The 26227-nt window shown below is 42.8% G+C and overlaps 1 protein-coding gene across 1 annotated transcript in view; it reads right to left on the bottom strand.

The window, feature by feature from the left end:
• LOC142296314 (adenylosuccinate synthetase isozyme 2) overlaps nucleotides 1–26227 on the bottom strand; it is a 354349-nt gene that overhangs the window by 129568 nt on the left and 198554 nt on the right. Inside the window, exons 6-7 of the mRNA XM_075339753.1 lie at nucleotides 18439–18546; nucleotides 11184–11265 (exon numbers count right to left, since the gene is read on the bottom strand). Of these exons, the coding sequence (XP_075195868.1) occupies nucleotides 11184–11265; nucleotides 18439–18546 (190 nt within the window). The remainder of the gene's footprint in view (nucleotides 1–11183; nucleotides 11266–18438; nucleotides 18547–26227) is intronic.

Below are 26227 nucleotides of genomic sequence, written 5' to 3'. Positions count from 1 at the left end.
ACATACACACACACACACACATCACCCCTGATGGGGACCTTGTGACACACACACACACACACACACACCCCTGATGGGGACCTTGTGACACACACACACAATCACCCCTGATGGGGACCTTGTGACACACACACACACACACACACAATCACCCCTGATGGGGACCTTGTGCCACACACACACACACACACACACACACACACACACACAGCAGCGGGCAGAGCTGGGGGAGCTGCGGCAGCGGGCAGAGAGGGGGGTTGGGAGAACGGAGGGAGGGGGGTGTCATTGGAGACGGTAACGGCGGGGGGGGGAAGGGGCAGAGCAGGGGCTGGGGAGAACGGAGGGATGGGATGTCATCAGAGACGGTAACGGGGGGAGGGGAGGCGGCCCGTATTCACACATCCCGGCGGGTGACAGGGGTAAAGTGGAGCAAACAGCACACGCTGTGAGCTCCACAATAATGGCACTGATCTCCTCCCTCTGCTGTGATCTGGACAGCCCAGGGGGCACGTCCAGGTCACAGCACACGCCCACTGTAATGTACTGCATGGGGTCGGATGCCGACTACTGTTCTCTATGCACAGGGGCTGCTATAAAGGAATGAGTTACTGTCATTACACACGGCAAATCCAGCATGGCAGCCCCCAGTGCCTCCAGTAAAATAAGAATTAAATAAAAACTAAATAAGCTGCGATTTTCATTTTTGTATTAGAAATACTTGATTTCATAATCACTATTTTTAATACAAAAATAAAAAACCGCGATACCTTCCCTTTAACACAGTATATACCAGCATGTAATTTTGAAGATGGCTGCCACATCCTGTCTACACCCGGGATGATGAACAAAAGACATTCCTAATCCTGGCCTGACCAATCAAGAAGAGACTATGCTAATTTCTATACGTCTTGAAGCCCAGAGCTACGATACTTGATTGGACTAAACTTTTGTTTACACCCCTTTACTTCTTGGTCCTATAGGGGCTTTGTCTAAGAATAAAGTTCAGTTTTCCCAGCGTCTGTCGTGAGAGTCATAATTGATTCAACTAATTGTTATTCTTTCTCGCTGTGTACACACGACAATATATTTTCAAACAGCAGTCAGATCCTGAGGGACTGCTTGAGCCTCATCATAATCATCATTTTAACCTTGACAGCCCCATAAGTCATCAAAAACTACTCTATAGGCACAAAGCAAAGCAGATGGATGACAATGCATTTTTTTTTTAAATATCCCATCTATGGAACAGTAACATCACAATAGGAAATATGGCAGTAAAATCTTCCAACTGAGACCTCCAGGGGAAAAAGATATTCTGAAAGTAGGGATATCCTACATTTTTCTAGAGACCAGAGCCACATCCCAGGAGCAGCCCTGACGTCTGTGGGAGTGACTGTTTAATAAACACAGAAGTTTGAGTTGACACCTTTGTTCAATGCCAGAAGATAACAATCATAGCTATACAGCAGTGTTTCATTTTTTTAAAATTTTTTTAGAAGTTCTTCTCCACAGAACTGCGCTATTTCAGTGACATTAGGTGTAGAACTTTTTTTTATCCTTTTTTATGTAACTGTATATATTGTATTTTGTCCCCTTTTGTAATTTATTTTTACAAACACTGCCTACTTTTTGGATTAAATATATAAAGTGTCATAGCTTTGTTCCTCTTGTGCTATAAAATCGCATCCCTTAAGCATTGGGAGGATAAACGTTACCAATAATGGGTGTCCACTCTGCCTGTATAAATGATAAGTGGTGGCAGCTAATTTTTCTTGGGTTAATGTGGAGCGTGACCATACCAAAGTAAATATATATTTTCCATGCATTGGAAAGATTTGTGAATATACTATATGTTCACAGTTAAAGCACTCCATAATCAGCACAGTATTGAAAGCCACTGTCGCATTGTCAATTAGTCAATTGCATATATATATTTTTTTTAATGTTCTACCACTTTACACAAAAACACATAGAAAAAAAATGTTTTTGCATCACTTTATTCTGAGAGTTATAGCTATTTTTTCTGCTGACAGTCATGTTGGGACTTTTTTGTGGGATAAGTTTACGTTAACATTTTTTGATCGCTTTCTATTCCAATTTTTGGGAGCCAGAATGAACAAAAAACAGCAATTCAGGAATTGTGTTTTATGCTGTTCACCATGTGGTAAAATTCTGCTTTATTCTTCAAGCCAGTATGATTACAGTGATGCTACATTTATATTATTTTATTGTTTTATACACTATATTAGACAAAAAAAAAAAAATTGTTTTAGCACCTCTATACTGAGAGCTATAGCTTTTTTTTTTTTTATGCCGACAGACCTGTAATAGTGGCTTGATTTTGTGGAATAAGTGAATGTTTTCAGTGATAAAATTTACTTACATACAATTTTTGGATCGCGTTGTATGTTTTTTTTCCCGCAAAATGTATAAAAAGAAAAAAAAAAAAAAAAAAAAAAACTACCCACAGATTTTTGACACTATTTATGGTGTTCACTGAACGGACATTTATTGGTGTAATATATACATAGGTGTGACACTGACAGAACGACTTTTAGACCAAACTCCTGACAGTCTAACAGGCCACCGTAGCTGGTTACCTGGAGGTCATTTGACCTTGGGTTGCCATGGACACAATCGGCAGCCTGCAAAGGGAGGAGGGTAAAATCAGGTGGGAGAGGGAGCGCTCCTAAATGAGGAGATTGTTATTGATTGCAGCATTCAGAGGGTTAAACAGCCAGGGGCGTTGCAGGCACTGGCTCTGAGAGTTTCAGCCGAAGCTCGGCTATCACTTGTGAGCTCCTGGCAGCGATAATGAGGGCACAGTCTATATACCTGCATGGTTGCCATGATGTACCTCTAGGTAACACCTTCCAGACTGGCGCATAGGCACGTCATAGGTTACTGTATGCCAAGAGTGTCTGGTTTACATTTGTTCGGGCATGCTTTTTCACTGCACTACAAAAAAAAAAATTCTAGTGTTCCATCTGCAAAGTGGGCATGTTTGTGCAAAGTGTAACATTTGATGTAATGGGTTTGGGCTACATGTACATGGCCTTGAAAAAGTATCAGGGCTGTGGAGCCGGAGTGTATTACATATTTACAATTTATTACAGTTTTTTGTGTTCTAAAGTTGTATTCCAATAAATATATTTTATGTTGTATCTAAATATCTTGATTATTGTATCATAAAAATGATTAAATGTCTGATGTTCACATTGTACTACAATAAATTTTTCACTTAACTATAAGCAATACATGTGGGAGTCGGAGTCGTAGTCTGTGCAAGGGAAATTGAGGAGTCGGGAGTCGCAGGTTTGGCTTACCGACTCCACAGCCCTGAAAAGTATATCTTGTGAACCTTTCCAAACTTAAAATGTATTTTATTTGAATTTTATGTAAAACATCAACACAAATTAGCAAAAATTTGTGAGGGAATGATAGATTGTTTTCTAAATACTTTGATCTCATCATTCGAGACCACTGCCATGTAGGGAAAACAACTAGCACGTGGGAGAAGAAGATGCTCTGGTCAGATGAGAGCAAAGTACAACTTTTTGAGCTAAATGCAAAATGTTAAGGGTATGTGCGCACGTTGCTTTTTACCTGCTTTTTACCTGCTTTTTTGCTGCTTTTTCTTCTGCGCTGTTTAATGCCAAAATGGATGTGTTCTTCTATTCAAGCAAAGTCTATGGGAATTTGGGTTTCTTGTTCACACTATGTTGTTCAAAATGCTGCCTTTTTGTGGCAGAACTTTGGTCAAAAACTCAGCTTTTTAAAGAAGCAACATGTCAATTGTTTTTGCCATTTGGGTTTTGCACTGCAAAGCTGAGTTTTTGACCAATGTTCTGCCACAAAAAGGCAGCATTTTGAACAACAATAGTGTGAACAAGAAAGCCAAATTCCCATAGACTTTGCTTGAATAGAAGAACACATCCATTTTGGCATTAAACAGCGCAGAAGAAAAAGCAGCAAAAAAGCAGGTAAAAAGCAGGTAAAAAGCAACGTGCGCACATACCCTAAGTGTGGTGGAGGAAAGCTGCACATCATCCTGAAAAACACCATCCACATAATCAAACATGGTGGTGGCAGCATCATGCTGTGGGGATGCTCTTCATCAGGGATGGGTTAGTGAGCAAAGTTGATAAGTTGGATGGTGCTAAATGCTGGGCAATCCTGGAGGAAAACTTGTTAGAGGCTGCACAGAAGTTGAGACAGACATACAGAAAGAGCAATGGAATACTATAGAGCAAAGCATATGTAAGTATTTAAGTATTTGAATGGTCCAGTCAAAGTCTAGACCTAAATCCAATTGAGAATCTGTGGCAACACTTGAAAGTTGCTGTTCACCGCTGCTCTCTATCCAATCTCACTGAGCTAGAGCAATTTTGCAAAGAAATATGGGCAAGAAATTCAGCCTCTAGATGTGCAAAGCTGGTAAAGATATACATTAAAAGACTTACAGCAGTAAGTGCAGAGAAAGGTGGTCCTACAAAGTATTGAATCCAGTGGGCAGCATACAAATGCACGTCACAATTTTCAGATTTTAAAAATATTTCAAAAACAGTATTTGTGATCACACAAAATTCCAATAAAACGTTTACAGTTTGTTGCCACCTTCAAAGTGCAATGATGACAAGGTGACAATAAGAGCCTATTAAGCCTTCGTTTAGCCAAATATATGAGGTGACAATACAAAGATCTTTCTTATGACTAATGATGGACAGATGTGCTCGGCAATACTAGGTACTGGAGTGCTCGGATGTGTCATTCATGAAGCAACGCATACGAAGCACAGGCTTGATGCAGACATGTGATTTTTTTCTTTAACCCCTTAAGTCAATTTTGTACTTAATGACTAGGCAATTTTCAATTGTTTTTATTTTTATGCCCATAAACCAGAGAGTTATGTTGCACAAAATAGTTAATAACTTACATTTCCCACATGTCTACTTTATATCAGCAAACCTTTTTTAAACATTTTTGGGGGTTAGGGAGTTAAGTGTTCAAAGTTCATCAACAATTTCTCATTTTTACAACAAAATTTACTAAACCATTTTTTTTTTTTTTTAGAGACCACTTCACATTTGAAGTGACTGAGAGGCCGAAGTGACAGGAAAATAAACAAAAGTGACACCATTCTAAAAACTGAACCTCACCACTGTACTCAAAACCACATCCAAGAAGTTTATTAACCCTTTAGGTGCTTCACAGGAACTAAAGCGATGTGGAATAAAAAAAAAACAAAAAACATTTTAACTAAAATAACCTAGAATAACCAAATGGACCCCAAAATTTGTTCCCCAGTTTCTCCTGAGCGCGCCGATACCCCACATGTGGTCAAAAACCTGTGTTTGGACAAACTAGACCCCTCAAGGATTTTATCTGAGTATAATGAGCATTTTGAACCCACAGATAATTCACAGAACTTGATAACACTGGGCCGTCATTGAAAATGTTCATTTTTTTTTTCCACAAAAATGTTGCTTTATCACAACATCTCTCACTTTTTCAATGGGCAACGCCAAAAAGTGGACCCCACAGTTTGTTACCTACTTTCTTATGAGCGCGGTGATATGCTACATGTAGTCAAAAACCTCTGTTTGGACAAATGGGAGAACGGAAGGACCAAGATTTGAATTTTGAAAAGCTAATTTGGCTGAAAAAGGTTGTGGGCACCATGATACATTTGTAGGGCCCCTAAGGTACCTAAACAGCAGAACCTCCCCACCCCAAGTTACATCATTTTGGAATCTAGACCCCTCGTGGAATTTATCTGCATGTTTGGTGAGTACCTTGAACCCCTGCGTGCTTCACAGACTTTTATAACATTGATCCGTGACATAAAAACAAAAAATAACACATACCGTATATACTGGCGTATAAGACGACCTTTTACCCCCTTAAAATAATGGCCACAGTGGGGGGTCGTCTTATACGCCGGATATACGGGGGGGGGGGGGGGTATGTACACTGCAGCGTCCAGGGGAGGTGGGGGCAGCAGCTCTGGAGCACAGGGGAACGCTGCGGCCTGCATCCTTTGATCTCCTGCACCCGCTCATATAATATGCACAGCCGCTGTCCATCTCCAATGGTGCTGAAATCGCACACAGTGAGGGGCTGGGGCAGCGGTGCATATTATATGTGCCTGTGTCCCAGTGTGATCGCACATGCCCACCCCTGTGTTAGATTTGGCCCCCAGGCTGCTGCTCATTCTAAAATAAAAAAGCTTTACTTACCCCTGCAGCGTTTCTCCCTGTGTCCCTGCTTCCACTGTGATCAGGCAGAGAGCTCAGCCTGCTGTGCCGATCACATGACCGCACTGAACCAGGAAGTGGAAGAACAGAAGCACGGAGCCAGACAGGAGGGAGCTCAGCGCTGGAGGAGATAAGGAAAGAGGGTTTTATTTTACTTTGGGCAGCAGCCTAGGGGCCATATCTGACACAGGGGGACTTGTGCGATCTATAGGGGCCATGGGCAGCACTATGGGGGCCATATCTGACACAGGGGGACTTGTGCGATCTATATAGGGGCCATGGGCAGCACTATGGGGGCGATATCTGACACAGGGGGACTTGTGCGATCTATATAGGGGCCATGGGCAGCACTATGGGGGCGATATCTGACACAGGGGGACTTGTGCGATCTATATAGGGGCCATGGGCAGCACTATGGGGGTGATATCTAACACAGGGGGACTTGTGCGATCTATATAGGGGCCATGGGCAGCACTATGGGGGAGATATCTAACACAGGGGGACTTGTGCCCATTATGGGCCCCGGTGAGCTGCTTCTAACCCCCCAGATGTATGCCCTGCCAATCCCCCCCCCCCCCCCGCCGATGCCACGGGTGCTGTACCCGCCGAGCCGCAGGTGCAGGCCCCACAGAGCAGCAGAGTTGTGTGTATTTGTCTGTATGTAGCAGAGTTGTACGTGTTTGTCTGTATGTAGCAGAGTTGTACGTGTTTGTCTGTATGTAGCAGAGTTGTATGTGTTTGTCTGTATGTAGCAGAGTTGTACGTGTTTGTCTGTATGTAGCAGAGTTGTATGTGTTTGTCTGTATGTAGCAGAGTTGTATGTGTTTGTCTGTATGTAGCAGAGTTGTACGTGTTTGTCTGTATGTAGCAGAGTTGTACGTGTTTGTCTGTATGTAGCAGAGTTGTACGTGTTTGTTTGTATGTAGCAGAGTTGTATGTGTTTGTCTGTATGTAGCAGAGTTGTATGTGTTTGTCTGTATGTAGCAGAGTTGTATGTGTTTGTCTGTATGTAGCAGAGTTGTACGTGTTTGTCTGTATGTAGCAGAGTTGTATGTGTTTGTATGTAGCAGAGTTGTATGTGTTTGTCTGTATGTAGCAGAGTTGTATGTGTTTGTCTGCATGTAGCAGAGTTGTGTGTGTTTGTCTGTTTGTAGCAGAGTTGTGTGTGTTTGTCTGTTTGTAGCAGAGTTGTGTGTGTTTGTCTGTTTGTAGCAGAGTTGTGTGTGTTTGTCTGTTTGTAGCAGAGTTGTGTGTGTCTGTTTGTAGCAGAGTGTAGTACCATTGTTTCAGTCCAGTTGTGGCTTTATACAGCAGGGAGGAGCATTCTTTGCTGTACTAAGTGAACATTGGAGCGATTGATCTGTCAATGGCCCTTTAAAAACATATTGTACGGCTCTCGCGGAATTAAAATTAACATGTTGCAATCAAAGCAGACTTTTTTTCATTTGGGAGCGGGGTAGTCTTATACAGTGAGTATATCCCAAATTCTATATTTTTAGGGCAGAAGTTGGGGGTCGTCTTATACGCCCAGTCGTCTTATACGCCGGCATATACGGTACATTTTTGCCACAATGACTACTTCAACCAGTTAGCTTTTTTCACAAGGGTATAAGGAAAAAGTGCAACACAATTTATCGTGAGTACGCCGATACCTGACATGTGGTGGAAATCAACTGTTCGGGCGCATGGCACGGATCGAAAAGGGAAGAAGCGCCATTTGACTGTAAAATTGGCTGGAATTATTAGCGAACGCAATGTCGCGTTTGGAGAGCTCCTGAGGTACCTAAACAGTGAAGATCCCCCAAAAGTGACCCCATTTTGGAAACTAGACCCCTCAAGGCTTTAATAGAGTGGTATAGTGAGCCTTTTAAACACACAGGTACTTCACAGAATTTGATAAACTTAGGTTCTCATATTGATAACTTTTTTTTCCCCTTCAGAAAAATGTTGCTTTAGCACTTTTTTCAAGAGGCAAAACCAAAAAGTGGGCCCCACAGTTTATCATCTAATTTCTTATGAGCGCAGAGATACCCCCTCATGTCGCTAAAAACCTGTTTGGACAAAAGGAAAGGCTTGGAACGGAAGGAGCACCATGTGCATTTTGGAAAAGTTTAAATAAATTGCAGGCTCCATGTCACATTTGCAGAAGTATAGCAGAAGCCCCCACAAGTGACCCCATTTTGGAACTAGACCCTTCAAGGATTTTATTCAGGTGTATAGTGAGCATTTTGAACCCACAGGTACTTCACAAAAATGTTGATCTAGTGCCAAATTTCTCACTTTTTAGGCGACACCGCGTCTAGGACACAGTGTCAGCCCTCCTGCGGAGATGTGAGTGTTGTAACGCAGCTGCCCATACCCGCGATCTGGATTCAGGCTGCTGCGGACTTTAACTCTATTCTCCCTGCGAACAACACTCATGTCCACAGTATAAATTGACAAGCTGAGGCTCAGGAAGCCACGCTGCAGGTCAGTTTAGGCTATGGGAAAAAAAAAAAAAGCACAGTGGACAGGAGATTTCTAAAAATCCATCCACTGTACTTGTACTGCACAATGTATAAACACTACAAACCCTGATTGTGTACAGGGAGCCTAAGGCTATGTGCCCACGCTGCGGAAAATGCGCGGATTTTGCAGCGGATTTCTCGCGGAAAAGCCGCGGATTTCCCAAAAATCAGCAGCTCAGGCACTTCCCAGCCATTTCTATGGCATTTTGGAAATGCTGTGCCCATGCTGCGGATTTTTCCGCAGCGGATTTCGTGCGGATTTTGATCCGAAAAAATCTGCAACATGTCAATTATTGTTGCGGATTTTCATCCGGATTTTGGCTTTAAAATTGGGGAAAAAAAAAAAATATAAAAATAAAAAATCCGCACCAAATCCGCGGCGATTCCGCGGTAAATCCGCACCTTTGAAAAGGTGCGGATTTTGCGGGAAAGCCGCGGATTTTGATGCAGAAAAATCCGCAGCTACATTCTCTCGTGGACACATAGCCTAAAAAGCTAGGATGGATGGATGGACAGAGGTGTAAAACACATATATAATGTCCCACCCCCTACATATTCTAAGCTGGCCCCCTTTAGTGCCTTTCATGTGGCTCTAAAGGGTGTTTAGCCTTATATTCAGCCAAAAAAATGATAAAACAAAAAAAAAAAACAAAAAAAACCCCAAAATGATGTGGAAGTCCCTCCATTTCTGCTAGCCAGCTAGTGTACAGCAGACGGCCGCAGCTTCACCTTGGCTGGTAATCCAAAACAAAAAAAGTCCCCCCCAAATTGGATTACCAGCCAAGGTGGAGCTGACAGCTGTGGTCTGATATTCTCAGAGTGAAAAGGGCCATGGTTATTTTGCCCTTCCCAGCCTAAAAATAGCAGGCCGCAGCTGCCCCAGCTCATCCCATTGACTGGTGTGGTGGCAAAGGCGGTAATATAAAGGGTTGATACCAGCTGTGTAATGTCACCTGGCATCAAGCCCAGACGTTTGTTATGTTGCGGTGTCTATCAGATACCTGACATAAGTAACCCAGTCAGGAAAAAAAAGACAAACATTTTTAGTTGAAAAAAACAAAACCCCCCAACACATTCCCTCTTTCACCAATTTATTGAAAAGAAAAGAAAAATTTGGTCCGCCGCAATCTATTTTATATGTCCCACGACAACTCTGGACCCTCCAGAAAATGGGGGGCTGGCTCAGTGAACTTATTCCCCATTTTCTGGAAGAGCAGGCACTCCATGTGAGTATTGTGGGTGCAGAGACCTGAGAACACTGCACTCCCACTCCCCGGGTCCACACCACAGCAGCGTGAGCTGCTGTAACCTCACTGCCAGTGACCCGGATGAGAGCTGCTTTGCGCATGTGGCCGATATCTTTTGAGGAGGAGGAGGGATCGCTGCAGAAAGTACAGGGGGGACCTAAGGATACTGGATGGTGACCCGGGAGGACTTTTATGTCACATCTGACATGTCAGGTGCAACAGAAATCAGAGGAGAATGAATGGAGCGTGTGCACCACTCGTGTGGCCACCATTTTAGAGGATCAAGATGGGGGAGAGTGTGACTGGTGGGCACTTTGGCCACACGGGGACCGAAGGTGAAGAATTTATCTCCCATCTGACATGTTTGATCATGCCAGAGGGGAGATAAGTCATTTTTTTTTTTTTTTTTTTTTACCAGAGCCACCATTTACTGTAACATGGCCATCTTTATACGGTGTACAACGGTGATCACGTGACCGGAAAAAACGGCCCAAATTGTGATCTTCAGGGTCTCGGCTATCCTTGGTAGCTGAACCCTCAGAGATTTTCTGACGCTGGGGGGCGCTACACACTTTTCTTACCGCCATTTTAAAATGGCGATATGGCAGAAGTACCCTTTACTACCGCCACTTTAATCTGTAAGGCCGTCATATAGGGGTTAAGAAGCACTCCTACTCTGCACTCATTACCTGTATTAACTGCACCTGTTTGAACTTATTACCTGGATAAAAGACTTGTCCACACTACAACCTCTGCACCATGTTTATTTCCTTGGTGTGTATTGGAACACAAATAAAAAAGGGGCAAAAATGGACAATTTCACAGAAAAAAACAAAAAACAAAAGCGGGCTGTACAAAATTGTTGGTAAACAACTTTATGTGGCAAGAAACAGGTGTTGGCAATTTTGTTACCCCCCCCCCCAATGACCATTTCTGTGGCGGCTTGTGAAATTATGCCGTGAGTGTGTGTGTGTGTGTGTGTGTGTGTGTGTGTTGTTCCAATACACGCAAAGGAAATAAACATTTGAATGACAATGTGTCTAACTGCAATAATTCCCTGGGAGAAATACACAAGTATTTTCATAATGAAGACTGCACATTTTATTCTGTTGTACTTACAGAAGACATTATGAAAACTTTTAATAAGCTGTCAAAGATTATAAGTGAAATACCTTAAGCTTGATAAGTTCTCCTTCAATGTTGATTTCTAGTGAAGGGTACATTGATTTGTACTGTTTAGCCAGAACTTCAAATCTAAAAAAAATAAAATAAAAATAAATAAAATACTTTAATTATCACCAAAAGTAATCAACTGCGTACCTCCACCCCTGTTTACCCTGGTCTAGTCTCGCCTCACCCGCTACCTCTCCTCTCACTCTCTTCTAGATCCTTTGCAGTCTGGCTTCCGCCCTTTACACGCAACAGAAACTGCCCTTGTCAAAGTGACCAATGACCTGTTGACAGCAAAACGTAACTGTGACCACTCTCTGCTTAACCTTCTTGACCTCTCTGCCGCCTTCGACACTATTGACAACCATCTCCTTCTCTCTATGCGCCATTCTATCGGCCTTAAGGACACTGTGCTCTCCTGGTTCTCTTCCTATCTTTCTGGCAGCTCATTCAGTGTATTTGCTGTTTCCACATCTTCTCCTCTTCCTCTCACTGTTGGGGTCCCTCAAGGTTCAGTCTTTGGCCCTCTTCTTTTCTCCCTCTACACTGCCCCAATTGCAATGACCATCAGCAGATTTGGCTTTCAGTACCATCTTTATGCTGATGACACAATTATACACCTCATCCCCTGAGCTCACCCCCGCTGTACTACAGAACACAAGTGACTGCCTGACTGCAGTTTGCAACATCATGTCTGCTCTCTATCTGAAACTTAACCTTTCCAAAACTGAACTTCTTTTTCCTCCGTCTTCCAACCTTCCTAAACCCGACATCTCCCTCTCTGTGTGTGGCACAACAATAAAGGCCCCGTCACACTAAGCAACATCGCTAGCAACATCGCTAGCAACATCGCTGCTAACGAACAACTTTTGTGATGTTGCTAGCGATGTTGCTGTGTGTGACATCCAGCAACAACCTGGCCCCTGCTGTGAGGTCGTTGGTTGTTGCTGAATGTCCTGGGCCATTTTTTAGTTGTTGCTCTCCCGCTGTGAAGCAGACATCGCTGTGTGTGACAGCGAGACAGCAACAACTAAATGTGCAGGCAGCAGGAGCCGGCTTCTGCAGAGGCTGGTAACCAATGTAAACATCGGGTAACCAAGAAGCCCTGTCCTTGGTTACCCGATATTTACCTTTGATACCAGCCTCCGCCGCTCTCACTGTCAGTGCCGGCTCCTGCTCTGTCCACATGTAGCTGCAGGACACATCGGGTTAATTAACCCGATGTGTGCTGTAACTAGGAGAGCAGGGAGCCAGCGCTAAGCATTGTGCGCTGCTCCCTGCTCTGTGCACATTTAGCTGCAGCACACATCGGGTAATTAACCCGATGTGTGCTGTAACTAGGAGAGCAGGGAGCCAGCGCTCAGTGTGCGCTGCTCCCTGTTCTCTGCTCTGTTCTGTAGCTCCGTGCACTGGTAACCAAGGTAAATATCGGGTTGGTTACCCGATATTTACCTTAGTTACCAAGCGCAGCATCTTCCACGCGGCGCTGGGGGCTGGTCACTGGTTGCTGGTGAGCTCACCAGCAACTCGTGTAGCGACGCTCCAGCGATCCCTGCCAGGTCAGGTTGCTGGTGGGATCGCTGGAGCGTCGCAGTGTGACATCTCACCAGCAACCTCCTAGCAACTTACCAGCGATCCCTATCGTTGTTGGGATCGCTGGTAAGTTGCTTAGTGTGACTGGACCTTAAGTCCTAGGCAGCAAGCCCGCTGTCTGGGCGTTATACTTGACACTGATCTCTCCTTCACCTCCCACATACAATCTCTTGCCCGCTACTGCCGCTTGCACCTCAAGAACATCTCTAGAATCCGCCCCTCTCACACAATGGAAACGACAAAAACCCTCACCGTGGCCCTGATCCACTCTCGCCTTGACTACTGTAATTCTCTATTAATTGGTCTGCCGCTAATTAGACTCTCTCCTCTACAGTCCATCCTCAATGCAGCAGCCAGGGTCACCTATCTGGCTAACCGCTACTCAGATGCCTCTGCTCTGTGCCAGTCATTGCACTGGCTTCCCATATATCACAGGATCCAATTCAAACTGCTTGTTCTCACCCACAAAGCTCTCCACAATGCAGCAGCCCCCCTATGTCTATCACCCCACCTGTTCTCTATGCTCTGCAAATGATTTTCAACTAACAACCACACTAATTCGAACCTCCCACTCCCGGATCCAAGACTTCTTCCGAGCTGCACCAATCCTCTGGAACGCTCTACCACAAGAGCTTAGGACAAATTACAACTTACTCAGCTTCAGACGCACCCTAAAAATGCATCTTAGGGTGGCCTATCACACTCCCTAATTAAATCCAATTCACACAGTCCCTCTACAACTTCTCACAACATAACCCCACGTCAAACTCCATGGCACCCAAATGCATCTCAGGGTTAAGGCCAATTGGTCCAGGAAGGCATTATCTATCCCCCATTTCCTTGAGATGGCTGGATGGTCATTGTAAATAAGCACTTGTACCTTGCCCCACCCATATCACATTGTAGATTGTAAGCTCTCAGGAGCAGGGTTGTCTTTTTTTCCCCTCTAAATATTGTATATTCTATAACTATTACTTGTTTGTATATGATCCTCCTGAATTGTAAAGCGCTGCGGAATATGTTGGCGCTATAGAAATAAAGATAATTATTATTATTATTACCCAGACCCAGGCTTTTTACAGTCACCTATTTGGTAATTATTGCACTTTATTTGCCTTTGGGCTTGTTTATTCCATTGTTAATTAGTACTCGGGTTTGTGTAGATGCAGGGTATCGCTACATTTAACCATGGTGCACTTTAGTATTCCTCTGGCTGCTGAACTTGAAGTACTACGGTATTTCATGTGTCTGTATAGTGTGTCACTGGCAACACTTAGTATATTTGTGCTTTATGTTGGCCAGAGTTATTGCAATTTAGCAGCAAATATATGTTTACAGTGCATTTTATTTATTATTTTTTGAGTACCTCACAATTTTTCAGATAATCTTTTGATTTCTAAAGTATTTATATATTTACGTGAGGTATTTATTATATGAATTATTGTATCAATTATTTCCCTGTAATCCCCCCTTTCGAGTACTTCTGTGTAATTGTTTGGGTCCCTCTCAGGAGCATTATCTCTCTGTTTTTTAGCCTGAAAAAATGTTTTAATTAATAAAGTACATATATTTTACCATGAACCGCTTTCTTGTGTTCATTTTGTGACATTTTCTTGGTTGATTTATTACCAAAAAAAAAATAAAAATCCCCACATAAAAACGCACTTGTTTCCGCAGAATCTTTCCTGCCAAGAGGTGCAGAAAATCTGCAACATGGGAACATAACCAACTACATAACATGTGCTAGGGTTAGGCTACTTTCACACATCAGTTTTTTTCCCATCAGGCACAATCCGGAAAAGAACGGATAAAATGGATCCGGCACCAGATCAGTTTTATCCCCATTGATTTCTATTAGCGCCGGATTGTGCCTGATGGCCTTTTTGAGTTGTATCCGGCTTTTGCCGCATCCGTCGTAATTGGCTAATGCAGCGGCCGGATGGAACGTCTCTTGTAACGTTTTGTCTCTGACAAAAAACCGCATCGCGTCGGATCCGCCGTGATTTACAATGGAAGCCTATGGACGCCGGATCCGGCGTAATGCGTCAAAAACCGGATGCAGCCGCCGGATTGAAAAATAAAATGGATCCAGCAAGAAAAAAACAAAAAACGGACGAAGCAGATGCATAAGCGGATGCGCCGGATCAGTTTTTGACGGATCAGGTATACCGGATCTGTCAAAAAAAAAAAAAGGATCCGGCGCATCCATTGTTGCATATTCTGCGCCGGATCTGTTGCATCAGGCACACGCCGGAAGGTGCCTGATGCCAAACAACTGTGGTGTGAAAGTAGCCTTTAGGTATGTGGTCACATGTAAGTGAAGGTTTTTCTGCCATCTCTCTATTATGGCTCATATGGAAGAGTGGGTATAAATTAAATCTTCATTTTGAGTTATAAAATTTTGTCAGGCAGTTTCTCATCATTTGTGCTGGAAAATATGTCGATATTACATATACAGTCGTGGCCAAAATTTTTACGCCAGCACAAATAGTTTTCACAAACAATGTGGCTTCAATGTTTTTCAATCTTTTAGCCAGATGCTTCTATGATTACTGAAGCACAATTATAAGCATTTAATACATTTTTAAATTTATGTTGCTTGTCAGTTAAATGTATGTTAAGACTCTGATTACAGTGTTCAACCTTAATTTTCAAGCCTTTTGCAATACACCCCAACATGCTGGATATCAGCTTCTGGGCCAAGCATGACTGATGGGAGCCCATTCTTGTCTAATCAATGCTTGGAGTTTATCACAAAGCTGTTTTTCTTTATACACCTGCTATTTTAGGATTTACCTATTAATATCTGGAGAGTTTCATGGCTAAAGACCCAAAATTTCAATATCTTATTCACTGAACCACTTAGTTATCACTTTTGCCTTGTGACATGGTGCTCCATCATGCATTGAAAGACCATTGTTCATCACAAATTGCTCCCTAATCGTTGTGAGAAGTTGCACTTGGAGGAGGTTTAGATCCCATTCTTTATTCATGGCAGTATGCTAAGGCAAAACTGTGAGTGAGCCCATTCCTTTGAATAAAAAGTAAGCCCACACATGAAGGGTCCCAAGATGCTTTACGGTTAGCATCTGACAGGAATAATGGTAACACTCACCTTTTCTTCTCTGGACAATTATTCTTAAAAAGATTTCCCGAACTGAAAGGGACTTTATCAGAGAAAACGTTACACGTAGTACAAGGATTGGACTGCAGATGACTGTTGTAATGTTATTTTTAGTGATGGACAAACCTAGACTGTATAAGTCCGGATCCACTCAGTTTCAAACTTACCCGAGTGCCGCACCTGGGCCTGGGATTCCAAGTATTGATCCGAAAACATGGGGAATTAATATAAAAGGAAAAATAAAAGAAAATAAGAATGAAGCAAGCGCTTCATACTTACCGAGGCTCTGGGGTGACTAATTGCTCCCACGGCCTCTCCTTCACTTCCTGGGCCGCTTATTATTGCTCATCCATATGCACCACTTTCCCCGCCCACTGGCAGTCCTAGTGTCTGTGATTGGTTGCAGGCAGACGCTGTCACACAGGCTGGGGGTGTCTCTGACTGCAACCAATCACAGACTTTCTACAGTTCTATTTGAAACAGTAAAAATAAAATATTTGGCGTAGTGTGCCCCCATATTATGATACCCAGCACAGATCAAACATACGGCTACAGGCTGCAGACCCCAGCCATGTGCTTATCTTGACTGTATCAAAATAGGAAGAACCGCGTGCATTTTTTTTAATTAATAAAAAACAAAAAGTGTGGACCCCCCCAGTTTTGATACCCAGCCATGATAAAGCTTGACAGCTGGGGGCTGGTATTCTCAGGCTGGGGACCCATGGTTATTGGGAGTCCCACCCGCCTAAAAATAGCAGCCTGCAATCGCCCCAAAAATTGTCTCATCCATTAGATGCGACAATCCCGCCGCTTTACCCGGCTCTTCCAGATTGCCCTGGTGTGGTGGCAATCGCTGTAATAAGTGGTTAAGTGATAGCACACAACTGTCATCAAGCCCAAAATTAGTGAAGGGTGCTGTCTGAAGTTTTATCTCTCCAGGCTCCAGGAAACACTGACATGTTCTCTCTCCAGGCTCGGATGTAGCAGAGCCAGGACCGTTGTGAAACAGTGTGGATTACGGCAGAACTTCAAAGGTCTTTTTGGGGTTAATAAAGAGGGGGAAGAGGGTGCTGTATTATATTTCAAAATTTCTTTTTTTTTTTTTTTTACTTATAGCATTAGTGATGCTATAACCTCTATCCAGCACTAATTTTGGGCTTGTGACAGTTGCACGCTGTCATTAACTCCTGATATTACCCCAAGTGCCACTGCACCAGGGCAATCGGGAAGAGCCAGGTAAAGCGCTGGAATTGTCGTATCGTAATGGATGTGGCAATTTCGGGGCAGCTGCAGGCTGCTATTTTTAAGATGGGGGAAACTCTGAATAATAATGGGTCTCCCCAGCTTGGGAATATCAGCCCCCAGCTTTCAGGATCATGGCTGGGTATCACAAATGAGGAGTGGGGGAGGGGACACACTGCACGCTGTTTTAATTTTTTTTTTTTTTTTTTTTAATTATTCAAATAAATAATAAAGTCGCATGCAGTTCTTCCTATTTTATTACACGGCCAAAATAAGCTCACAGCTGGGGGCTGCAGCCTGTAGCTGTAGGCTTTATCTGTGCTGGATATCATATGAGAGGATCCCCTACAGCAAATATTTTAATTTTATAGACCCGCAGATAGAGCCTTTGAATGGTTGCAGGATGATGCTGTCCCACAGGCTGGGGGTGTGTGGCACTGCAACCAATCACAGACGCTAGGACGGCCGGTGGGTGGGGAAAGCAGTGCATATGCAATGAAAAAGTTATGAGTGGCCCCTAAGTGAATGTGCGCATGGAAGCAGTGTACAGCTGTGCCGGAGCCTTGGTAAGTACAGCTCGTCTGCTTTTATCCCCCCCCCCAATCACTTGTAGCAACATTTTTAATTGCCGGATTCTGGTCCCCACAGACTTATACGGGGACAGGAATACAGTCTGGATTTTGAAAATTAGATAACAGGGACCCGCCGATTCTAGTTATCTGCGAGTCCCCTCATCACTAGTTATTTTCCCCAGACAGTTTGGTGGTTCAGTAAACAAGACATTGAAATTTGGGTCCTTGGCCAGGAAACTCCCAGGTCTTATCTGAGACAAACGCAAAAATTGTGAAATGTGTAGTATTCATTAAGCATGAATGGATTGCAATCACTCATATTTGGCCCAAAGACTGATAGCCAGCATGTCTTGCCAATAAAAGTGTAAACTTATGAAATTCTTATAATTATACTTTAATAACCATAGAAACAGCTGAGAAAGATTTAAAGACTCCAGCAGCAACACCTTGAAAAAAAACAAAAAAACAAGTTGTACTGGTTAGAAGGCAGCTCAGTCTTTCATAGCAGTGAACAATGTAATGCAAGCTAGTCCTTTAAGAATATAATCGCAGCATTATCAGCCATGTAAGATAGCATTTAATGAAATCCAGACAACTGTGGAAGGTCTTTACCCATGATTGCTATTTTTGTGGTGCTGAGTTCTCATTAATGGATTTCTTACAAGTTACAGCTTTGTGAGACAAGCACATCAAATGAATGGTGTGTGTTCAATATACAAAACAAACCTTTTAGAAAATTCACTAAAATCGGAAACCAGATCACACATTCTGAGGCCACTTCTTGCAGCTTTTGAGGAATACACTGGTCCAATTCCTTTCTTTGTGGTTCCCAAACTGCAATAAATTCAATTATGACAAGCGCTTTTAATGCCTTTACACTATTAACCAGTAATTTTTTTTAACCTCCTTACCACCCGGCAATTTTCTGTTTTTCGTTCTTTCCTCCCCTTTTTGCAAAAGCCATAACTTTAATTTTTCCATCATCATAGCCATATGAAGGCTTGTTTTTTTAAAGAATGAGTTACTTTTGAATGACACCATTCATTTTGCCATATAGTGTACTAGAAAATGGGGAAAAAAATTCCAAGTGTGGTGAAATTGCAAAGAAAGTGCAATTCCACAATTGTTTTTTGGTTTCTATTTACCATGTTCACTATATGGCAAAACTAATCCGGCAGACGAATTCTCCATGTCAGTACGAGTTCATAGATACCAAACAGGATACATGTTCTTTTTTAACCATTAAATAAAAGAAAAAGCAGCAAAACAGAAGGTCATAAAAATATATAAATAATTTACTTTTCACACCATTTTTCGAGACCCATAAAGGTTTCATTTTTCGGGATCTGGAGCTATGTGATGGGTTATTTTTTGCGGCCTGAGCGGTCCCTTTTATTTATCCCATTTTTAGGAAGATACAATGTTTTGATCGCTTATTACATTTTTTTTGCAACATTGCAGCAACCAAAAATACGTACTGCTGGCATTTTGAAATTTTTTCCATTATGCGGTTTACCAATGAAATTAATTTATTTTAAATTGATAGATCGGTACATTTCTGAACACAAAACCAAAATGTGTGTACTTCTTTTTATGGTTTTATTTTCCATGGGACAAAAGTGGCTGGGAATGTGAACTCAACACTACTGTAATCGTACTGACCCAAAGAAAAAAAACCTATATATATCTTATAACTTACCACAGGTGAAACTGCATATAAAATTAAACAAAAAAAAATAAATAAAAAAAAAAAAAAAGCCTGAAAATGGTTCCAATAAAAAGATTAACTTGTTCAACCAAAAAACAAGCCCTCACATGACTCTGCAGAAATACTGAAAAATTATAGCTCAAAATATGTGAATGCACACACTTTTTTTTGGGAAAAAGAAAAAAATAAATATAATGAAAATGTGTTTTAGTGTGTGATAGCAGCCAAACAAAAACAAAAAAAACCCAAAAACTCTAAAATGTGATATTGCTGTAATTACACTGACCCGAAGAATAAGACTGCCTAATCACTTATAATGCACGAAGAACGGTATTAGATAAAATTAAAAAAAAATAAATCTTGACCTGCTATATGTTCATTCTGCCTCCAAAAGATTGTAGTAAGGTTCAGCTCACATTTATCCTCTGCACTATGAGCACTTACATTGGGGTTTCCATGTAAATCTCTGAAATACGTGATTCAGACAGAACCCCTAATAGAAGATTCACTATAATGAGGCGGAGGGAGTGTGACGAATATGGTATATCCATACATACCAGTCACCTGCCAATCATAGATATTTACACACATCCTGACCTGCATCAGAATTCCAATACCTCCATTCTGGAACAAATGGAAAGGGGTGAAAGTTAATTATAGGGACGTTGAAGCCTCTGACTAGAGCAGCTAGGGAAGTGTGCGGGTGATTGCTAGTTCCAGAGAAGCTTCAAAAAAAAGGACCTGCAGACAGGTATCCGGGTAAAAATTATAAAATTGGGATGTACAAAGCTCCCACAAATATGGCAGGCATATTTCCGGCCTCAGGACAGCGGGACGCACGTAACACATTTTGCCTTAATTGTGGGACGTGAGTATCAGCCCATAATTAATGTCTAGCCGCTGGAAGACAGACATGTTTCCTAGCTATAGATAAATAAAATCTGAATAGGAATCATGATAGTATCTTCCCCATGGGACGCTCAGTGACAGATATGAGGAAAGCTGTCATTTCATAGTTCTCTGGAACCTGAAGGCATATCCCTTGTTAAGCCCTGTCATAGGTCACCAGGTGGGTGGTATGTGGGAAGTACATGGGTTATTAAAAACGAAAGCAGACATTTTGGAGGGGATTCTTCCCAGGAGAGATCATGTCCAGTAAACGTGTGAGGAATACCAAAGAAACCAGTGGCTCCACAGCGTGTCCAATGTGCCGAGTCACCACTAAGTCTAGTCACAATGAAGCTAGTTTCTGATTCATATGTACATCTGCTTGAACCTATAATTTACTTGTATCTGCATTTTTGACCATACTCTAATGTATATCGTTTTTATCTAGTGTGCTCTTAAGGCAATTAAATATAAATTTAATCCTGGGTTGTTCTTTTATTTAGATCCATGAATGACATGTCCATGTTCTCGGTTTAGTATTACATGCTACCTGGGCTGGTTTCTAGCCATATATATGGCAGACTACCGGGCTGGCAGGGTCCTTTTTCACTGGGGCTAGTGAAAAGGGTCTGTCGGCCTGTCAAGGTTGTTAGAGTGGGGTGTCGCGCCGGTGGTTGTGCAGCCCACTCAGTCTACCTCTCTGTTCCTATATAAACCTACAATTAGACCTGCATGATTGTATGGTGCATTAGAGGAAATACACAAAATTTCAAAAAGTATACAAATTTTATTAACATGATTTAAACAGCATAAAGTATCACATGGTTAGAGACGGATGTCAAAAAGGACACAGTTAAAAATCATTCCCCTTAAAAACACAGAAAGAACAATCCTGGGACAGTGTGGTACAAAGTTGGTATCGTTTCAGTGGTCAAAAGGCGCGTAGAGGTGCTGGGCAGTGTGGTCTGACAGGTAGTGGTCTCCTTTTATCTTTAATCTGCCTCCAGCAGATTACCAACCCCTTTATGGTCAAACCCCTTGCTTACCTCTCCCCCCTCCCTTTTTGGGTGGTAGGCTGGCATGGTATGCATTTGGTATTATATATCTTGACCTGAAGGTTGGTTAATCATCATATGAGTAATGATTAATAACACAACTGCAGTAATGCATGCCTTGATCTCTGTAATTCATGATGGTTATTTATATGTCTAGGATGCCTGCATCTGCATGTTGTATTTACCCTGTGTATCAATTTCTGACTACATCTGCTGGACTGTCAGTACTAGTATTTTTGATGGATTAGGGGTATAATCATACACCTTCTTATGACTGCTGAAGCACATTAGATTGGTGTTCTTGTGCAAATCAGCCTTGATGTACTTTAGGGTGTATGTATATATCCCAAATTCCTTTTGACCACTGAAACGATACCAACTTTGTACCACACTGTCCCAGGATTGTTCTTTCTGTGTTTTTAAGGGGAATGATTTTTAACTGTGTCCTTTTTGACATCCGTCTCTAACCATGTGATACTTTATGCTGTTTAAATCATGTTAATAAAATTTGTATACTTTTTGAAATTTTGTGTATTTCCTCTAATGCACCATACAATCATGCAGGTCTAATTGTAGGTTTATATATTTTGCTCGGTAGACATGCATATGTAAATATGGATCTCTATTTCCGTTTTTGGATTTATATTCTATTTTTTGGTTTGGATCTAGGGTCCAATATGGATTACAAAAGTAGAGATGGCTGTTGGATCACACAGTTGAGCGAGGTCTTCGGCGGCGGCTCTGGTCCGGCTCAAGTTTCAACCCCTATACAGTACCGTGAGTTACAGAATAGATACAAGGATTTAATTCATAAGCGCATGAGAACGTGGTGGAACAAGGCCTCTTTGGAGCAATACCTGTCCAGGGGGATTACCCCCAGAGGCCTAAGAGTTCAGGTGTTTCCGTCCTTTGAGGTTGATGACGCCAATTTCAAAAAACGATGGGAGGAGGCCTGTGGGCTTTGTTCCCGAACAATGTTGGAACTCCTCATCGGATATGATAAAAAGAAAATCGAAACTTTGGAGGCCGAGATTGAGACAGTCAACTCTGAGATTAAATTGAAGATGTCAAAAGATGCTATAGATAATTTTGAAAAGGAAGTGCAGAAGGATTCCCTTCGCTGGGAAAATGACATAAAACAATTTAAATTAAAGAAATTTCAGCGTGATATTGAGGATCATGAATCAGATAGGGTATATAGGTGGCATCAACCCAAAAGATTCAGATCAAGATCCAGGTCTAGATCTACTTATAGAAACTCCTCAATATCATCAGATGACAGCTCGAGGACCCCTTTTCCTGGCTCCTTAGCACATCAAAATGGTCCTGAACGATCTACTGCAGGCGGAGTAACAACTCGCAACAGTACCAAAAAGAAGGCTAACCAGTCTGAGAGTGGAGGCAAGGACCGTGGCACTAAGGATAGCTTGCAGGTGATTAACTTGTCAGATCATTCACTCACACAAGATCAGATTGATGTGTTGCAGATGGGCCTGTCATTCTCGCCTGTTGCGAGATTTGACAGGTTTACTGCCATTAAGGATATCCAGCTTTTTGGCCGAAAGCTCCTCTTTAAGAAACATTTTTCTAGGAGGGGCGATGTCGATTGGGCCACTCTTTCCACACAGGATAAAGAAGTGGTGGAACTTCTGGAATCCTTACTGGCCGAACAAGAGGAAACATCTACCTCAAAATTTCCACAGTTCATCAAGAAGAAGTCCTCTGCCTTTCCCCCATTGTCAGCCTGTCCCACTATAGACCTATTTGTTAAATTAGTCGTCCAAGATCTTCGCAAACTCCCTGAGACGAGATCTCATGACAACTTGAGCCAGGGGCAAAGGAAAGCGATTGACGAGTTATCCAAAATGCAGGACATAGTGGTGAAACAGGCTGACAAGGGGGGAAATGTAGTCATTTGGCCAACTACCAAATATGAGGCTGAGGCTTTCAGACAGTTAAACAACCGTGACTGTTATCGGAAGCTGGACAATAACCCATCTGCAATCTTTAAGTCTGAGCTTGATAATATACTTAAAAAGGCCTGTAATGATAACATCATTCCCGTGGGTGTCCTGGAGGGTCTTGTGAACCAATTTCCTATTGTACCAACTATATATTTCTTACCCAAAGTTCACAAGAGCCTCCAGGACCCCCCGGGTAGACCGATAGTCTCGGGCATCAATAGCTTGTGCGAACCCGCCTGTAGATTTTTGGATTATTATTTGCAACCTTTGATGTTGGACTTACCCTCCTATATTCGGGACTCAGCTGACCTGCTGGTGCGGATACAGGACTTGTATTTGGGGGATGACGTTATAATGATGACTGCGGACGTAGAATCATTGTACACGTCTATTGCACACTCTGATGGGTTAAGGGCTGTAGAGTATTATTTAAGCACTACCTCTCTTGATAGTAATCTTGTTTCCCTCCTGCTCACCCTGCTGAAATTTATCCTCACCCACAACTTTTTCCTGTTCAAGGGGCGCTACTATCTCCAGGAGAGGGGCACGGCTATGGGGGCGTCTTGTGCGCCCTCGTATGCGTGCCTCTTCCTGGGGTATTGGGAGCGCTCCATTCAATATCCTGACAGTGATGGTGGTTCAGTTCTGTTGTGGGTGAGGTATATAGATGATGTGTTCATGGTTTGGCAGGGTGGACAGGAGGAACTGGAGAGGTTTATGTGCTCTCTGAATGTCAATGACTCTAACATTAAACTAACTTATTGTTGCAGCCCTAACTCAGTAGAGTTTCTGGACATCAGAATAATGCGGGGAGTGGACGGTTCTGTTGTGACGGACATCTTTAGAAAAGGAACAGCAGTTAACTCCCTTCTCAGTGCAAAATCTTCTCATCCCCCACAAGTCATCAACTCCATACCGACAGGTCAGTTTTTGAGGGCCCGTAGGGTTTGTTCGGACAATGTTTTGTTTGAGGGTCAGGCGGCGGACCTTAGGAGGCGGTTCAAGTCCCGCCACTATAGTGATAGATCGATTGAATCTGGCTATGAGAGGGCAAGACTTACCCCGAGGGATAATCTCCTTAAACCAAGCATAAAAAGATCGGATCAAAAAGTCAGATTCATCACGGCCTATCACTCTCAGTGGAGGGAAATGAATGAAGTTATAGCACGCTATTGGCCTATCCTTATGTCTGATGGTGATTTAGCAAAAGCTATTTCGGCTTGGCCATCAGTTACGCCACGTAGGTCCAAAACAATAAAGGACATGATAGTAAAGAGTCATTATGTCCCACCCCCCTCTACATTTCTGGGTTTGACAAGGGGACCCAAATGGGGCTCTTTTTCCTGCGGAGATTGTGGGGCTTGTCCTCAAATGGAGAGGTCCTTTTCCTTCCATGATGCATCCAATACTAAGTCCTACAAGATTGTACATACTATCAACTGCAGGACAACGTTTGTTGTTTATTGGGCTAAGTGCCCCTGCGGATTAATTTATGTAGGGTTGACTTCCCGGGAATTTAGAGTCAGGGTCCTCGAGCACATTAGGGATATTAAAAAAGCTGCAAAAGTTAAAACAACGGAAGAAATTGATGCCCTCAATAATATACCCAGGCACTTTCGGGAGAAACATAGCTGTAATTGGCGTCTCCTTAAGTTCAGAGGGATAGATAGGGTTTATTTCGGTACGAGGGGAGGTGATCACAAAAAGGTACTGGCCCAGAAGGAGGTGAAGTGGATTACCACATTGGAGACGGTCAAGCCCCAGGGTCTAAATGATCTGGTGTCCTTTAAGCCCTTTCTGTGACCCTTGGTCCTTTCTGTGATCACCCTCCCTGTGGATATGCTTGCCCTGAACTCCTGTTTCAATTCTTGTTCTCATGCGCTCTTTTGGTATACACTGATTATCCTTGTTTAATCATATTCTGTGTGGTGCTTACTGTTTGGGCCTGACTTGAGCTGCCCCCTTGGGCTTATTGCTCTCTGTCTGATTTTTATGGTCATTTTTTAAATCTTTTTTCTTTGATTCTTGTATACAGGGCTTGGGGAGAGCGAATTTTTTGGAGGCCAGTTATGTGCGGACTCTCTGCATATATGATGGAATTGCGGCTTAGGACCTTTGTACATCAATCTGCACACTAAACTTCCGTGCGATATAATATGATGGAATAATATCCCAGGATTTATGTACATCAATAAATATTGGAGCAATGTAATCTGATTTCAGCTTGTATGACATGCATGGTGTCCTTGCTTTGGTTGTGGACATGCGACGCACGGGATGACTTTGTAATACACAAAATCTTTTTGCTATTGATGGCTTAATAATGTAGGTTGGTATCCCCGTGTGCCGCGTTTTCCGCAAACCTTGGGATTAGGACATTATGCATCTTCTGTCAACTGTATTCGATATTGTGAACTCACATTATGATTACTGCTCAAAACAACAATATTCCTGTAATATATGTATGATTTTTTATGATATGCACTGGCTGCCAGGAGTTTTGCCCTCAATCAAGATGGCGCTAGACTCACTGATGCCCGTGCGCGCGATGTGTGTCGGTGTCTGTCCCTCCCCTGCAGCCGGCGCCCAATGAGTGAAGCGATTAGCGCACATGCGCAATACGACTTCCGGGACGCCGGTTGGAGTGGGCGGCATGGCCGTCGCCGCGCGCCGCGCGCCACTGATGGGCCTCAGGTGAGTCCTGGGCTATAAAAATATGACCATCTCCCTGTCACAGCACCTCCTGACGAAGCGAGTGTGAAACGCGCGTAGAGGTGCTGGGCAGTGTGGTCTGACAGGTAGTGGTCTCCTTTTATCTTTAATCTGCCTCCAGCAGATTACCAACCCCTTTATGGTCAAACCCCTTGCTTACCTCTCCCCCCTCCCTTTTTGGGTGGTAG

Source organism: Anomaloglossus baeobatrachus, chromosome 3 (genome assembly GCF_048569485.1).
Source record: "Anomaloglossus baeobatrachus isolate aAnoBae1 chromosome 3, aAnoBae1.hap1, whole genome shotgun sequence".
Lineage (NCBI taxonomy): Eukaryota > Metazoa > Chordata > Amphibia > Anura > Aromobatidae > Anomaloglossus > Anomaloglossus baeobatrachus.
The sequence above is the reverse complement of the archived record's forward strand: the minus strand, read 5'-3'. Positions and strand labels throughout refer to the sequence as shown.